This window comes from Desmodus rotundus, chromosome 2 (assembly GCF_022682495.2).
Source record: "Desmodus rotundus isolate HL8 chromosome 2, HLdesRot8A.1, whole genome shotgun sequence".
Lineage (NCBI taxonomy): Eukaryota > Metazoa > Chordata > Mammalia > Chiroptera > Phyllostomidae > Desmodus > Desmodus rotundus.
Genome location: NC_071388.1, coordinates 70578724 through 70598145, shown reverse-complemented (window position 1 = coordinate 70598145; position 19422 = coordinate 70578724). Strand labels below are relative to the sequence as shown.

The window sequence follows — 19422 nt, the reverse complement described above, 5'->3', positions numbered from 1 at the left end:
TTACTCTGCATCCATACCGTTGTTATTAATGGTATGTTAATGATTTGACACCATTATTAGTAAGCTGGCTATATGTAATTGTGAACACTATATGAGATAACTCATCTTTCTTGTCAAAAAGTTAGGGTGACCATATTAGAAAACTGGATATGTTATGCAATTATTGCTTTAAAAAGTTCTACAGATCAACAGTTCTAAAACAAAATACATCATTTTTAGAAGATAACCAACACCCCTGATGTTTTTTAAAAATTGTCATAAAGTAACTATAACTGGTTAACTCATTTACTAACTGAGATGCATATTTTAAAACCAGTTTGTCTTAGATGAAAAATCAGTGTCTTTTTCCTTAAATTTAAGTGTTCAAAGGTATTTTACAAAGCATTTTTCTTTACTAGTCCAGGTAAGAATTTCACTTTATATTAGCTTTAAACTTCCTCCAGACCAAAAATATTGAGGGAAAATTTTACACAGTACAGTAGAAATTTAGAGTCTGATAAACACAATTGGTTTTTTGCTGGAGAAGACTTCAAAACAAAGTCTTGAGGCAAATCTCATCGTTGCCCACGAGCACTCCTTCATACCATTGCAAAGGGGTGGATTTTTATAAATCCTTCGCATAATGCTTCTCTTCTGTATAAAGTGACAGTTGTAATCTTGGTTTTTCAAGCTATGGCTCCACCAGCAACAGGCAACAAAAAAATAACCATTTCACCTGGCAAAGGATTTTACTGAAACTCAGTTTCTTGTTAGTAGATTTCAAGAGCTCAGATGAACAAAATAACATTTATGGAGGACTGATGAATGGGACATACTCCATTCAGGTGTGTCCAACCTTTTGATGTCTCTGGGCCACACTGGAAGAAGAAGAGCTGTCTTGGGCCACACTTTAAACACACAAATACTAATGAAAACTAACAAGCAAAAAATAAGGTTTTAAGTAAATTTACAATTTTGTGTTGGGCCCCATTCATAGCCATCCTGGGCCACATGCAGCCCACATGCCTGGGGTTGGACACCCCAGGAAACCCTTCAGTTAATTTAGACAAATGGAATGTTATATTTTTATCAAGTTTCTTTTAAGTGTTTTCCCACAGGTCTGCATTGAAAGGTACGATAAAAACCACTGTATAAATGTTGCTGTATATACCCTTGAGCCAACTCAATTCAGTACATGAATGCTTCTCTAAAACACACGGACTCAGAGGGAAACTCCCTCTTCTGTCAGTACAACATATGTTAGACCTCTTTTGTATGACTGGTTGTGGACATGATAATTAACTGATCTTGTTTCTCTCTTTCAAGTGGCTAAAAATTACTAAGAATTTATGACCCATTATTGGCAAATATAAAAGGCTTTATATAAAATTTTGCTACTAATTTTACTTTAGATTTTACCTTACTTTTCTATACTAATCTGGCTGCTGTTCCATATTCGATAACATTACCTCTATACTAATCAGTGATTGTGGTATTTACCCAAATCCTTCTAGAACAAAATGAATCGTAAGACTTACTTTCCATCAAAAACACTAGATCAGTTCAATTTCTGCTCGATGGCTCAGGAACCACATTTAAATATCTATTAAGATTTAATATTTTAGAACACTAATAACAATTTTGCTCTGTCCAAGAGAATAGTCAGTAAGGAGTAGAGTCATTTGCCTTTGAAAATTATTGAGGTAAAACCTTAGATCACTTTCACCCAAATGATGGATTAAGTCTATATTTAATTCTCCTTAGTTTTCTGTGATTTAGAAGAATACTAACATCTGGATTATCCAGTCCAGGAGAAATCCAATAAAGAAGAGAGGCATTGACTTTAAAAATTATTAAGGTAACATCTGAGACCATTTTAACTCAAGTGATTCATTCACTCTGTATATAAAATCCTTGAGCTTTTACCATGTGTTTTACATCATACTAGATTCTGCATAAAAAGTTAAATGAGGAAAAAAGGTTCGAGTCTAGTAAGTGAGACAGATATGTCGATATGTTATCTAAATATTTTTAAAAGACTACTGGTATGTTAAAAATGCCAAAGAGGATAACAATTTAAGTATTAAATTGTACAATAAGAGTTAAGTATCAGGTCTCCTCTCTGATTCTTACCCCATCAGATACCTCTTTAGAAAGGAGCATGGGAGATAGACTAGAAGAACAATGGTTACTCAAAAAATTAATTAATAATTGTGACAGTGTAAGAGAGGGATTAGCTTGTCCTCAAGAAAATCTTCTTTAGTTTACTATGACTTTCTTTGAATAATCAGGAGTAATATGAATATTTCTTATTATCTCTGTGTTACTAATAAGCTAAAGAGCAGAAAGTCAGTTTCAACAAGGTTTTCCTTTTCCTGTCTCACAGCTGATTCATGACATGTAAAGGTATATCCTGCATAATTTGTGGAATTTATATTGGATGCTTCCAGCTTAGTTTACACTTTACAAATTATTCATAAATATAAAACCTCAAAGAGAGGTATGGAAGGGAATAAATAGCAGCCTTTTTTTGGTATATATATATATATATATATATATATATATATATATATATATATACACACACACACACACACACATATATGTGTATATATAAGGTATTTATATGGTATATATAAGGTACTTACATGGTACATATATCTTCTTTGGTACAAGAAGACAGAGTCTACCTGTACTCCCCTGGCATCCTGCTTTTAAAATAGGAGTAATTGTACTTCAAAAGAAGTAGGCCATGCCCCCAGATTAAGAGGGGCATCATAAAGATTTTGCTCAGAGGAAGAGGCAGGTCATAATGAGAGAGTTGTGAAACTCTCTCTAAAGTAACTGACTATTTGGAACAGAGTGTGGAGAAGGTCAAGCCTAAGGCCTCCTTGAAATCTATGAAGATTGGACAATAAGTGAGTAAAAAGATAGTGGTAGTTCCATGGGATCAATAGGATAATCCAGAGGCTAGCTAGTTTATGAGAGAAAAGCAGAGAAAGAAATAGCTAGGAAGGTCCTTACTGCAGTCAATGAAAACTGGAATCTCTAAAACTGGAATCAAAAAGAAAAAAAAAAGCTAAGAAAGCATTCTCAATTTTATTGTATCAGCTATGAAAGAATTTATGAACAGGGTATTGTTGAGAAGAATAGAGAAATCACCTGACAAGTAGTGGAGGGGAACAGCTATGCATAATACCAACAGATAGACAGCTTCGCAGAGACAACAGGGAAAGAGACAGTCAGAGAGAGCCCCACGAAAACCGGTCTCATTCCCAGAGTGACTATGCACACACGCAAAGCCCTGCGAGTAACTTCACAGGCTTTGCACTGCACTGAATATAGTCCATCTAAGTCATCAAACAAATACAAAAGCAAACAACAACAAGCTGCAGGGTGAGAGCAGCATCCATCATTGCTCAATATATTATCTAAGTGTCCTGCTTTCAACAAAAATTATAACCCATGCAAAAGAAAAAGACAGTGTGACTCCTACATAGTAAAAAAAAAAGCAAACATTAGAAACTGATGATAAGAAGGCCCAAAAGATGAACTTAACAGAAAAAATACTTCCAATAATTCATTTTAAATACATTCAAATAAGTAAAGCAAACCACCATATTTGAAGAGGTAAAACAAAATAATTGTGAATATCAATAAAAAAGGTGAAATTATAAAACAGACCAAATAAAGTCCTAGAGATGAAAATGCAGTAAGTGAAATAAAAAATTTAGTCAAGGACTCCACAGTAGTTATGAACCAAAAATAAATTACAGATCAGTGCAGATCATTCTAACCTGAAGAAAAGAATGAAAAAAAAAAGAAAAGTTAACAAGGGACACATTAAACACAATGACACTTGTGCTATGAAAACACTAGAAGAAAAGTAGAAAAAAGTAGCAAGAAAAGAAAAGAAGAAAAAAATTTTAGTGAAAATACTGATCTAAACCTACTTAATTTGTTGAAAAACATTAATCTACACAACCAAAAAGTTCAATGGCTTCTAAAAAGTTTAAATACAAAAAAGATCTATATCCAGACATATCATAACAAAAAGTCAAAAGATAAAGAAAAAAATCAATCTTGAAAGCAGAAAAATGACTTTCGCAAAGGAACTCCAAAATATTAACTTACATCCTATCAGAAACTAATAGAGACCAGAAAACAAAATGTGAAATGGTAGATGGAAATCAATGTATCAATAACATTATGTGTCAATCCATTAGAAAGATGTAACAATTACAAACATATGAACATCTAAAACAGAGCACCCAAAGAACATAAAGCAAAAAACAAATCACCCAGTAATACCTTCCCTAGGTACATATCCAACAGAAATAAAAGCATACTTCTACACAAAAACTTGCTTCTAAATTTTTGTAGCAGATTTATTCATAATAGCCAAAAAGTATAAAATCCCAAATTTCCATCAACTGATGAATGAGTAAATGACATATAGTATATGCATACAATGGAATATTAAATGAAAATATTCAATGAAAAAATAACAAAGTACTCATATATGTTATAATACAGATGAACCTTGAACACATTCTGCTGAGAAGGTAGTCACAATATGCTATCATTTCATTTATATAAAATGTTTACAGTAGGAAAATTTATAGACACAGGAAGTAGGTTAGTGTTTCTAGAGATGGGGAAAGGAGGTGGGGGAATTTCTTTAGGGTGATGTAAATGTAAAACTGATTGTGGTGAGAGTTATGCAACTGTGAAATTACTGAAAACCAATGAATTGCAAATATTAGCTAAACTGATGGTATATTAATTATCTCTCAATAAAGCTCTAATATAAAAGATAAATTAAAATGATTAATCTCCTGAATTATTGAATGAAGAGAAATTTAACATTGGTCACTGTCTTGGAAGATAAAGATTATATATACTACTACTTGCAAGAAACAGAGAATTTAGTATTCCAGCTACTAAATAAAAGAGAGAATGCACTTACTACTTTATTATCCAACATTAATCTATACTACTAGAGAATAATCTCAGTAAAATAATCTATCTAGAATTTCCCATTGTCAATAGAAATAGAAGAAAGGTTACCCATGCGCTTAGATACTGCTACACTAAGATGTCAATCAGGCCATAATATTGTGAGAAACTGTTGGAATCTAATGACTTATATTGATCAAAGAAATTAAAGGATTATTTTTAGAAAGATCTAATTCATAAACTTTATAAAATAACCTCCTGGATCCAAAGAATATCATTAAACAAAGTTGATCAGAACAAGATGTTCTCTCCCCAGATTTCACAAAAACCATTAAAAATTGGATTTCCATGAAAAATCTAAAGCTAAAGAATGGGAGAGACTTCTTTTGTAGTGCATGAAAAAACCATAAAGGATCCGTAGGAAATAACCTGAGGAGAATGTGAGCAGCAATTGAATCCCTCCTTTAGTAGATGAGAGCTAAAAAGCTACCAGCATTCAATATTTATCTTATTATAATCTCAAGACTGCTTATATACTGATGAGTCCTGGATTATTGAGGTGTGTACTTATTAATACTTAAACAAAAAGCATAAATAAAAAAACAAAGTTAAAAAAACTTTAGTTGATAGAATGCTTATTCTTGATAATAAGTGAAATCGATTAAATAATTATATTTTTCTTAGCTTATTATATACATGCTAGAACTTTTCTTTCCATTCCCACAATGTATAAGAACCCATAACAGCACTGAATTTCTGTAGCTAAATAAAAACTTTCTAACTTTAAAACTAGCAAAATTGTTCATCCAAAGTATTCTGTTAAAGTGATTTTAGACACATTTCACTCTTGTTTTCATTCATCCTTTAAAATTTATTATCTCACCTCAAAACCAGCAAACAAAACAATTTAAGTATTGCCATTGAAATAAAAGCATTATTTCTCTACGTTTCAAAAACAAAGACAAAACAGTCTTCTGCTTCCAGTCTAGATGGGGTAATAGAGACAGATTCACCTCTCACCAAAGAACAAAAATTTTCAAGATATCAAACATCGTACTGATGGACATCATTCCTGAGAGGTGAACAATGAATGAAGTAAATGCTAAAATGTGTTCCTGGTTAATGTGTTGGGAGATTTTCAAGCTGTGGACCAGGGAGGAAAACTCACGTAGAACCTGGCAGCCCTCCTGAGGTAAGGAGGTGAGGCTGGGTGTGTGGGAAGGCCAACATAGTTCAAGTTTGCTAGGCCATAATATCAAAAGGAGAGGGCTGCACAAATTCAAGACTCACATAACTGCAGTGTCCCTTCCAGTATTCAGAAAAGTAAGTACTAACCAGTGCATCTGAGAGAGAACACTGAGGTGGTGACAGAAGCCGTGTAAAAGGATTAGAGGAAATAGTACATGATGTCCACACATGTTGGTAATAGTGCCGTTCTAACCAACCTGACTGGTGTACTGGGCGTTCAGAAGGATTTTACCTCAGTAATGAGAAAAAAATATTCTTAGAATAAATACTGTTCTGGTCTTGCCTTAAGAAATTTAGAAGGAACTCTGAAAGGATTAAATTCCTTCTAAGTAATTTAATTAGAACAAAGCTTAAGAATACTTATAGAAATATGAGAATATTTAGCACCTAAAAGGTAAAATTCACAATGTTTAGGTCTAATTAAAAAACTACTATGCATTCAAAGCAGGAAAATGCTATCTATAATAAAATCATTCAGTCTATCAAAACTGACGTAGAAATAATGCAACTGAGAGAAAAAAAAGACAAGGGCATTAAAAATATAAAGCAATTCAAAACATATTCAAGACCTAAAGTTATAAAGCTTATGGAAGTCTTAGTGATCTTGAGTTAGGCAAAAATATCTTATATATAATTCCAAAACATGGCTCATAAAAGTAAAATAATAATAATAATAATAATAATAATAATAATAATAACAACAGCTTAACCCAAAAGTCTATTAAATGGATAAATAAATTATGGCATAGATTTATACAATAAAATGCTAATCAGTGACAAATAGGAACCACCTTATACCTGCAGCAACATGGATGAATCTCAAAATATTTGGGCCCAGAGAAATAAATCAGAATAAGAGTACATACTATGTGATAATATTTATATAAAATTATAAAAATATAAATTAATTGATAATGACATAAAGCAAAAATGTGGTTGTTTGGGAATGAGGTCAGGGGTAGGGGTAGGGGAAGAGATTTTCGAAGAATGTGACCAACCTTTTGTAGAGAAAAATTATGATCATTTTATTGATTATGGTGATGGTTTCATCACTATATACACTTATAAAAATATATCAAACTGAATACTTCAAATATGTTTAGATTGTTTTTGTCTATTATGTTTTAATAAAGCTTTTTTTTAATGAGAAATTTTTAAAAGTTTCCCAAAGATTTTTGGTGATTATTTGCCTTTATAAATCATTTATACCAACATGCAACAATTTTATCTTGTTAAACAATTTTTTAACAAGTTTTATCTCTTTCCATAAGATGTCATAGTGTGGCCTGGAAAGTCTTGGGGTAATATACTGAAGAGCATTCAGAAAACTTCAAGTTATATATATATATATGCACACACACACACACACAGGTATTATTAATGCTATTTCTTTTTTTTTCATATAACACAGTGTCTAGCACAGTCCAGATTTAAATGGAAAGAACACTTTCAAAGAAGACAAAAAAATATTGATGCATGGTGTACACTATAAGCTTAAATACTGATACTATGGTTTCTCTTCAAATTGTATAAATCTTTCACCTTTTAAATACTAATACTAATACTTTCAGTTAATTCTTACCCTACTTGATATAGGAACTTTAAACTCAGTGGACCCAAATCTTTCTTTTGCATTTTCTTTTCTGTTAGCTTCAGATAATTCAAAATCTCTGTATTACATGTTAATATTTTACTCAATCAAATTAAAATTTTATACAACCTATATTAAGTCTTTGGCCAAAACTAGTTTTTCAATACTAAATACAGTATTTAAATTAAAGGTATAAGTTATCATTTCCCAAAGTAGATTCTGTGGAGTTCAATAGAAACATATATGAAACAAAAATATAAACAAATAAGACAGAATATTTTCTTCAAGGTACTCATATTTGGAATATAAACCTATAAATATGGATCTAACAGTTATGGTAATAAATATATGAACCAGCTAAAGATTTTATATTAAAAAAAGCAAACATCAGCCCTACTTTGTGGGAGAGGTGAAGGTTTAACAGTTCAGTAATGAAAGCAGGCACTCAATAAATACTTCTTAATGAATAATACCTCTTAAATAATGTGTGGAATTTATCCTGTGTGTTTGGCTATGAATAGGTAGTAGAGCATTCCAAAGAAAGGAACTTCATGTATCTATGTGGAGTAGGAGCCTGTGATTTGTTGAAGTAACTATGAAACACTCTGTGTGATAGATACATGAAAAATAAACAGGAGTCCGGGGGCCAAATAATCATGTAAGTTCTTTTATCTAGATAAGGTGTTTAGAATTTATTCTGTAGGTAATGGTAAGACTTTGTTTTTCTTCAGTTACCTTTAAATAGTAGAATGAAGCAATCATAATTTTCATCTAACTCTGTTTTTTCTACCCTCTCACCTCAAGGGTGAGGGCTGGTTCCCAGGAGGAGCTAAGCACATGGTCAGAGGATTAGAAGCCTCGGTGCCACAACCTGACTTCCGAGGAAGGGAAAAGGGCTGGACGTTGAATCAGCACCCATGGTTGATGGCTTAGTCAATCATGACTATGAAATGAGGCCTCAAATACCCACAAAACAACAGCTTGAGGGCCTTTTTCAGAGAGCTCCCACACTGGGGAACCAGTGGTATTATTGTTGGTGTGGGGAAGCCTCCATACACATATGTTGGGTTTGGGTCCAGGAACGCTTTCCACAAGCCCTACACCTAGAAGGACATATGCGAAATGCAAGAGTTCACTGCCTGAAGCTTCCTCGTAAGCCAAAGGAATCAGATTTTAAATTTATTCTGCAGGTTAGGGCTTTCCATCAGAAGTGCTTAAGCAGAAAAAGTAAGCTAAACATAAGATATGAAGCAATAAATGACATACAAGAAAACATAGGTACTAAACGTATGCACCCTGGTTTAGAGATGTTATAAATTTTACTTCTCTTTGCCTTTATAAAGGCAAGAGAAGTAAAGGCAAAAAAAAAGAATGGGATTATATCGAACTAAAAAATTTCTGCATGGCAAAAGAAACTGCAAACAAAACTAAAAGGCAACCAACCAAATAGGAGAAGATATTTGCAAGCAACAGCTCTGACAAAGGCTTAATATCAAAAATACATAAAGTACTCATGTAATTCAACACCATACAAACAAACAATCCAAACAAAAAATGGTAGAAGACCTGAACAGAGAGGCCTTTCCCAAAAAGACATATAAATGGCCTACATGTATATCAAAAGATGCTCAATTTCACTAGCTATAAGGGAAATGCAAATCCTAACTACAATGAGATACAACTCACACATGTTAGAATTGCATTATCAACAAGACAAGTGACTACAGGTACTGTTACTTGGAGAGGTTGTAGGGGAAAAGTAACCCTGATTCACTGCTGGTGGGAAAGCAAACTGGCACAGCTGTTAGGTAGCAGCTAGGAATGAGCTTTCAGAGGGGAAATAAAGCAGGGTCCTTGCCATTACAGTCTAACAAAGAACTTACCATAGGAGGCTAGAAACAAAAGGGAGACAGGTCTCACTAATTAGCTCAGCAGTACTGAACTTGGCTTGATAAGAGTTCCCTGTGTTCCAAATATCACGAGCAAAGATAGAGCAGGAGGAGGAGGAGGGTCCTTGAGACTCTGTGCTGGGACAGGAAGTCTCTGCAATGATTTCACTAACTAGACAGAAAGCCTTTACTAACTAAGAAAGCAAGCCTTTGCATTAATCTCAAGGTGTAGAAGGGGGAGAAGGAGGGGTACTGGGAAGCTGGCTAAGGTATACAGCCCCTGAACCTGAACAGTCAGTGCACTTGGATTAGCTGAGTGCCTGCTTAATCCAACTGCCTGCTTATAGTTTTTTTGCTCAAGTGCATTTCATATATAAACTTGCTATCTCATTTCTACCAAAAGTGTTTGCTGTCGCTTGAATTTGCCTCCTGCAAGCAATCCAAGAACCTAGGAACGAGTTCAGGTATGGGGTGGGGAGTCCCTGACTCAGGTCTCTGCCGGGTAACACAGCCACTATGGAAAATAGTATGGAGGTTCCTCAAAAAACTAAGAATAGAGCTACCATATGACCCAACAACTCCTTTTCTGGGTATATACCCCCCAAAGTTGAAAGCACTTATTCACAAAAATATACACATAGGTATGTTCATTGCAGCACTATTTACGGTGGCCAAGACATGGAAACAAGTGAGGTGCCTTTCAATAGATGAGTGGATAAAGAAGACGTGGTATATATATGCAATAGAATACTACTCAGCCATAAGAAAAGATGACATACCGCCATTTGTGACAGCATGAACGGACCTTAAGAACATCATGCTAAGCAAAATAAGTCAGTCAGAAAAAGCTAAGAACCATATGATCTCACTCACATGTGGAATATAACTCAAACTTATAGACACAGACAACAGTATCATGTTTATGAGAGGGAAAGGGGTGAGGAATTGTGAAGGGTAAAGAGGATCAAGTATTTGGTGGTGGAGGATGACTTGACTTTGGGTGGTGAGCAGGCAATGCAATATACAGAGCATATATCATAGAAGTGTACACCAGACACCAATATAACCTTATCAACCATTGTCACCCCATAAATTTAATTAAAAAAGAAAAGATAAAGTTCCTTGATCAGATTCTTGTCATAGTAAGTTAAATCTGGAAGTAGTGTAGGGGGTTCACTTAGGAAAGAGCTACTCAGGTCCAGACAAGCTTAAGCAAACATATCCTAAAAGCAGATTTGAATGGCAGAATATAAAATGAAGTTACATAACAACCTGGAAGTTTAACTTTGCACAGCGAGATATCTAACTTTTGTCTTGGGGGCTTATATTTCTCTAAATTTTATCCAATAAAATGAACTTATTAGAAGATCTGAAACAAAGGTCCTGATTAGAGATAAACTGCAGGTAAATTCAATTTGGGGAATGAATATACAGAAAGAGTAATTAAAACAGAAAATAAATTAAATAACTGTATGGATTATAAACCAAAGTAGTATAGGCAATCAATCTTATCTGGTGGGCTGTATGCCCATTAGTAAGAATCATTTTTAATCTGAGGTAATATATTAGAATTATAAATTAAAGTAATTACAGTGGTTTGTATAAACCTTTTTCCTAGAAGTTTGCTTTGAGAATATGACATTACTATGCACATAGGGAACATTTTTAACAATCATCATAAAAAATTCTTATACTTAGGTTTTAATATACATATGATATCAAGCTCAAGATACCTGTATGTGGGGTACAAAATACCACTACTAACCTTACCTTTCATTTCCCCTGTAAACTTATGCCCCCCTTAAGAGAAGGGATGTGTGAATACTATGCAGTAGAGAGAAAGAAGGAGCTCCTACCCTTCACAACAGCATGGATGGAACTGGAGAGCATTATGCTAAGTGAAATAAGGCAGGTGGTGAAAGACAAATACCTCATGATCTCACCTATAAGTGGAACCTAATCAACAAAACAAACAAGCAAGCAAGTATAACCAGAGATACTGGAATAAAGAACAAACTGACAGTAACCAGAGGGGAGGAGGAGAGGGATAATGGGGGAAAAGAGGGGAGGGGCCATCAAGGAACATGTAGAAAGGACCTATGGACAAAGCCAAAGGAGGGAAGGATTGAGGGTGTGAGGTGGGGATAGGTGGGGTGGAGGGACATGGTGGGGTGAAAATAGAGACAACTGTACTTGAACAACAATAAAAAACAAATGTTGAAAAAGAATATATGTGTATTTAAACATACATGTTTATATGTGTGTTTAAATGTAGGTGTATGAAGTAGAAGGATATAAAGTAAGAATACAACTATGCTTATATTACAGGCATACATCATTTTATTGTGCTTCACAGATATTGTGGTTCCTACAAATTGAAGGTTTGTGGCAACCCTATGTGGAGCAAGCCCATCCACACAACTTTTCCAACATCACTTGCTCAATTTGTGTCTTTGTGTCGCATTCTAGTAATTCTTAAAATAGTTTGAACTTCTTCATTATTATTCTATTTGTCATGGTGATCTGTGATCAGTGGTTTTCAATGTCACTATTGTAATTAGGGTGCCACTAACTGCACCCACATAACATGGTGAGCTTAATAAATAAATTGTAGTTTGTGTTCTGATTGCTCCAATGATCAGCCAGCCACTCCTCCTCCTCTCTTTCTCTCCTTGAGCCTCCTTATTCCATGAGACACAACAATATTGGAATTAGGCCAGTTAATGATGCTGCAATGGCCTCTAAGTGCACAAGTAAAAGGAAGTGTTGTATAACTCTTACTTCTCAAAGGCTAGAAGTAACTAAGCTCAGTAAGAAATGCATGTCAAAAGCTGAGATGGGCCAAAAGCTAGGCCTACTGCATCAAAGAGTTAGCTAAGTGTGAATGCAAAGGAAAAGTTCTTGAGGAAATTAAAAAAACTACTCCAGTGAACACATGAATGATAAGAAAACAAAATACCTTCATTGCTGATATGGAGAAAGTTTTAGTGGTCTGGATAAAAGATAAAACCGGCCACTACATTTCCTTAAGTCAAAGTCTAATCCAGTACAAGACCCTAACTCTGTTAAATTCTATGAAGGCTGAGACAGGTGATGAAATTGAAGAAGAAAAGCTTGATGCAAGCAAGGGATGCTTCATGAGGTTTAAGGAAAAAACCCTTATCTAGAACATAAAAATGAAAGTTGAAGCAGCAAGTGCTGATATAGAAGTTGAGGCAAGTTATTGAGAAGATCTAGCTAAGATCATCAATGAAGGTAGCTACACTAAATAATAGATTTTCAATATTGACAAAATAGCCTCATATTGGAAGATTTTTATAGAGAGAAAGAAGTCAACGCCTGCCTTCAATGCTTCAAAGGACTTGATGAGTCTCTTGTTAGGGGCTAATGCAGCTGTTGACTTTAAGTTGAAGCCAATGCTCATTTATCATTTAAAAAATCCTAGGCCCTTAAGAATTTTGCTAAACCTACTATCTGTGCTCTATAAATAGAACAACAAAGTCTGGATGATAGCACATCTGTTTATGATATGGTTTACTAAATATATTAAGCCCACTGTCAAGACATACTGCTCAGAAAAAAAAAATTTCCTAAAAAATATGGCTGCTTGTTGACAATGCACCTGGTCACCCAAGAACTTTGATGGAGATATATGAGATGCATGCTGTTTTCATAACTGCTAACTGAACAATAATGCATCGCAACCCATGGACCAAAGAATAATTTTAAGTTTCAAATCTTGTCATTTAAAAAATACATTTTGTAGAGCTATAGCTGCCATAGATACTGATTCCTCTGATGAATCTTGGAAAACTCAAATGAAAAGCTTCTGAAAATATTCACCATTCTAGACACTATTAAGACTATTCATGATTCATAGGAAGAAGTCAAAATATCAACACTAACAATAATTTGGAAGTTGATTACAACCCTTGTGGATGACTATGAGGGGTTCAAGACTTCAGTGGAGGAAGTAACTGGAGATGTAGTACAAATAGCAAGAGGTAGAATCAAAGGGAAACCTGAAGATGTGACTGAATTGCTGTGATCTCCTGAAAAAAACTTCAATGGATGGGAAGTTGCTTTATATGGATGAGTAAAGAAAGTGTTTTCCTGAGATGGAATCTACTCCTGGTGAAGATGCTGTGAAGATTGTTGAAATGGCAACAAAGGCTTTAGAAAAGCCTACCTAATTTAGGAAATGGGTAAATCTGGTTCAAATTACACTCAGAAAGTGACCGTGTTTGAAAAAGTGAGTGCAAAATGTATCTAACCTTTCAAACTACTTTGCACACATTAATTTTGATGTAGGGAACTTTTCCAATGCTTTACCTTTAATCTCTTTGTCATTTTTGAACCATCTTATATCAGCTGCAGGTTTACTACCAGATGTTTTACAAGTCAGCTGCATCAAGTCTCCCTCCATAACTGGTGATGAAAATCCACTGATTTGAGGCTTTTCAGGAACACCTGAAATATAAACAAATGAATAACATGAAAACCAATCCCCAAGGTTTGTTCATTCTTGTGACTATTACTTCTATAAACAAAAGTAAACTGGGTGGTTAGCTGATAATAAATTCAATCAAAAATAATAAACTGCTATGAAATAAAATAAGCTGCTTATAATATATAGATATAGATAATGTATATATGCACATATATGATTATATGTGTGTACAATATATTATATACATATAATCATTTATTTAGTTCAAAGTAGTTGTTTAAATTAAATTTTACCTATAAAAATATACTCTTTGTAAATCTTAAAGACAACCATTCGATATATTTTCAGATTTACTAGTATAGGGATTTAAGAACGTACATTCTTTGCATAGGGAAAAATATTCACACAGCACATTTTTTGTTCTTTTGCAAATTATGATTAAGCTTAAACAGTACCTTTCATTCCTGACTTCATAATTCTAGAGCTTAAAAATGACATTATCCTCTGTGTACTCTATTCAAGAAAAGGCATTTTGTTCAAGAAAATCCATCAAAAGACTCATCAGTAAGTGCAACCATACTTACTTTTCTCATTCTTCTAAAGCAGAGAATGTCTCTTGATGTAATTTGTCTTAGAAATGCAATTGCAGTTTTGTGGAGCGTGATGTGTATTAGTATTAATGCTAACCACTTATTGACTCTTCTAGTCCAAACCGTCCAATCAATAGGCAGATAACTAATATGGAGCGATAGATGGTACATGGGTAAATTAAATAATAGAACATTCCATATTTCTTGGGCATTAATATTCTCTTATCCTAGTAGACATTTACTAAAATTTCTTCTAAAATTATTCAATAATAAAGGAAGACTGGAAGCTTCTTTATCATGGTATTTAATTCAGTTTTAAAAGAATAAAATATAAGCATGTTGGAAAGCAACAAGAAAAATACACATTTAAAAAATAACAACAAAGATAAATGACAGAGCACCATACTCCAATTAGTGGGCTAGTTTTCTTCCACCTCCATACTGCCTTTTAAAAGAAAATCTATAACACACCATCGTTTAATAAATTGAAACCAGCCAGTTGCCTAGTCTTGGTGTCTCAAGGTGGCTCTCTACAGAACAACACATTAACCTTCCTCAGTTGTTATCCTGAAATACTCAATTTTAATGGTTATATTTTGTCCTTAAAGGCAAACTTGTGAAGATTTTTCATAAAATAGTCTCAGTGGGACTTTCAAGGAAATATGTTTCTTATCCTATGCACAAAACCAATTCATCAGCTGGATTAACTTTTATACCTCCACCTCCAAAATACAACAGCAGGTGTTAGTTATTTTAAAGGCAATGTTAGGACTTTAAGTATCAAAATAAAAATGCAAACGAGGGCAAAAAATACCCTTCTTGAAATTCTCTGACTTGTTCAGTACGCAGGTATGTTTCAATAAACTGCAGCAATTTCAGCTGACTGGGTCACTAACATTTGTGGCATCACAGAAGGTTCTGAGATGCAACTGTATTTCCTTGGAATCTCTATGAATGTATTGCTTTTTTGTGTCATTTAACCTTTTGAAAAATGGGTCAATATTTAGAGAACAGAAGCACAAAGAAGCTACAAGCCGCATGCACAAGTGGCATTATGTACTTCATTTAAAAATCTAGAAAACGTCACGTTTAAAAGGTGAGAAGACACATAGAAATGTCAAGGTCATTTAAATGCACTGAAATACACAAAGGGGACACATTTGAAAGCCATACCATATTAGAGAAGGTCTCTATCAGATGACTGATATGATAAAACGGAGGAGCACCCAGCACACATGTTGAATTCATTATACTAATTATTCCATCACTTTATGAAGGAATCACCATATATACAATACATAGATGAGTTGATACAAAATAATTTAATTGAAATACAAGAAACCTGGTGTTTATCGCTGGCTAAAAATTAAATGGCTATGTGCTCTCAGAAGTCATACAAATTTTTGTGTCTCCCTTTGTCTATTTATAAAACAAGGAAAAAGATTCTTAAAAATCTTTTTGTTATAATGTAGCAAAGAAGGGACTAAACTACATCTATTATTATGATCCTTAAAATATATGTGTGTTTTTGAATCATGTTGCTTTAGTAATACACATCTCTCTGGCTTGTGATTACATTGTGTTTGTCCCTTAAACTTACCAAGAACAGTGAGATAGGCCTTGGAAGTTTTGACAGGCATCGTGAATAATGAACAGGTGTATTGTCCTTCATCGGAGAGAGACACATCACTGACACTGATACTCAGTTCATGCCAAGAAGCCCGAACCAGCTCGATCCTATTGTCCCTTAAAGCTGGAAAGAGAAAACATTGAAAATGGGGATAACAACATTAGAAAATGTCAATACTGTTAGACTATGTATGTTTAGCACAACACAAACATTTTTGGCTATATATCTAAATATTTCCTAAAACTGTTTAAAGGACAGTTTAAATAAGGTGAATACCCTAATTTTATCTTTATAAATACCAAAAACTCAACACCAAAAACCAAATAATCCAATTAAAAAATGGGCAAAGGAGATGAATAGACAATTCTCCAAATAGATGGCCAATAGACATATGAAAAGATGCTCAGCATCACTAATCAGAGAAATGGAAATTAAAACCACATGAGATATCAATTTACACCTGTCAGAATAACTATCATCAATAAATCAACAAACAGCAAGTGCTGACGACGATAGGAAGAAATGGTAACCCTACTGCACTGTTGGTTAGGATGCAGATTGCTGCAGCCACTGTGGAAAGCTGTATACAGTTACCTCAAAAAATTAAAAATCAAACTGTTTTTGACCTAGTGATTCCACTTCTTGGAATTTATCCAAAGAAACCCTAAACACTAACTCAAAAGAGTACATGCACCCCTATGTTCATTGCAGTGTTATTTACAATAGCCAAGATCTGAAAGCAGCCCATGTCCATTCGCAGATGAGTGAATAAAACAGCTATGGAATAAGTAGCATAAATGGTAGGTAGAAAATAGAAAAGGGGAGGTTAAGAATAGTATAGGAAATGGAGTAGCCAAAGAACTTATATATATGACCCATGGACATGAACTAAGGGGGGTGAATTTGGGTGGGAGGGGGCTTGCAGGGTAGAGGGGAATAAGGGGGGGGGAATGGGACAACTGTAATAGCATAATCAATAAAATATATTTTAAAAAGCAGCTACGGTACATTTATACAATGGAATACTACTTGCCCATAAAAAGGAAGACAATTTTACCCTTTGTGATAGCACGGGTGAACCTGGAGAACATTATGCTAAGCAAAATAAGTAAAATAAGCTGGTCATAGGAAGATTTTACCCACATGGTGGGATCTAATGAACAAACTGTACTAACAAGCAAAATAGAGACAGACTCACAGACAGAAATCAGGCTGACAGCTGTTGGAGAAAATTGGATGGTGTAAGAACTGAGCAAAAAAGAGAAAGGACTCATGAATACAGACAAAAATGCGGTGATTGTGGGACGGACAGAGTGGGTGGAGGTGGAAGAGGGTATGGGGGGGATAAATGGTAAAGGAAAAATACAATAAAATAAAATATTCTTAAAGTAATAAAAATAAATAAATATATTTTTATCAGAGTTTAAAAAAATCAAAGTAGAATTAGGTGATCCTTAAAGTTCTCAGAAATAATGTTTTATTTAAATCATCACACCTAGTACATTACTTTGGATGAGTAGATGATGATGATAAAAATGGCTTTCCTCCACAAGTCTTTCATGAAATGCTAGTGTCAGGAAAAACTATAAACAGAAGGGTTCACTTCCTTGGACATATAAATTTGGAAAAATTATGAATCCTGCATTTTTACCAAGACCATACTAAAAAGCTTATTAAACAAGCATATTAAAAGCTCTCTGCAGTACAGATACATGTTGAACTTCATTTAAGCAAGAGTGGACATTCAGCTGAAAAGCACTTGTAAGGTACGAGATATTAAAATTTTCTCTGATCCCATTAGAAAAATTTCTTCTAATTTCACTTTAGAAGAAATTATTAAAAAGTTTAAATATCATTATATATTTCACTATGTACAGCTATACAACATGGATTAAGCAAGAGGCAACTGAAAGATTACTCTAAAAGGTAGAAAGAGAAAGGAGGACAGGTCAGGAACCCCAGGTCCTAAGGAACAAAATGGAAGCTCCTTGAACAACAATAAAAGGTAGTGAAGACCTGGCTTCTGCCAACTATAACCCATCTACACAAAGTGGCTAAGGTAGACTCAACTGTATTGCTGATCAAATGGAAGTTTCACCAGCAACATCACCAGTAAGGGGAATCAAGTGGGAGCATCACTGAGAACAAGTGTCTATAAAAAACGACCTTTGTCCCCACTGGGCAGGAGACTTCCTTCCCAACCTAGACACCATGGCTCAGTGGGCAGCAAAAGCAGCAGAGTAATCCCTCTACAAATATCCAGCCCTGGATATGATCTCCCGATAAGCTAGAGGATTACTTACACAACTGAGAGCCACCAGTTACCTGCCCTGGGGAATCTCTTTGCCCTCTTAGGTGGCACCAGTAGACATCAGAGCAATTTCCAGTGGAACTAAACAACCCAAACCGACCACATAGAACTACAAAGGTTGTAATAAATTGACGGAACCACAGCCTGCAAAGGTATGCTAGGACCTGTGTGCTAAACCTCAATAAATGACTGCCTTCTAGAATAGAAAATTTAAATAGAGTCTAGAATGTCCAAACATAATAGCTCAAATGAACTGGATACAATAATAGTAATAATAATAAATATCTGGTCACACCAAATGTCAGAAAAATTGTACTGGAGTAAGAAACATAATCAGGTGCCAACACTGAGATATTGAAATTATCTGAAAAAGAATTAAAGAAGCCATCATGAAAAATACTTTAATAAGCAATTACCAATTATCTTCAAACAAATGAAAACCAGAAAAATTCAGCAAAGAACAAAGACTTATAAAAAAGAACCCAATGAAAATTATAAAAATCTAAACACAGTTACCAAAATCAAAACTCACTAGATTGGCTCAGTAGTACAGTGAAGATTACATAGTACAGAATAAGCAAACTTAAGGACAGAGCAATAGAATTTGCTCAATCTGAACAAAAGAGAAAAAACAGATTAAAGAAAAGAAGAAGAACAGAATGCTAGGGACCTATGGGACAGCAACAAAATGGCCAACGGTTGTATCCTAACAGTTCCAAAAGAAGAGAGAGGGTGGGGCTGAACAGTATCTGAAGAAGTAATGGTACAAGACTTT

General features: G+C 34.3%; 1 protein-coding gene across 4 annotated transcripts in view; it reads right to left on the bottom strand.

Moving 5' to 3' along the window:
- Positions 1–19422, bottom strand: part of CADM2 (cell adhesion molecule 2) — a 1053394-nt gene that overhangs the window by 138522 nt on the left and 895450 nt on the right. For all 4 annotated transcript variants that reach the window (XM_071220611.1, XM_071220610.1, XM_071220612.1 and 1 more), the window contains 2 exons: positions 16307–16459; positions 13999–14136 (listed from right to left, as the gene is read on the bottom strand). In XM_071220611.1, the coding sequence (XP_071076712.1) occupies positions 13999–14136; positions 16307–16459 (291 nt within the window). The remainder of the gene's footprint in view (positions 1–13998; positions 14137–16306; positions 16460–19422) is intronic.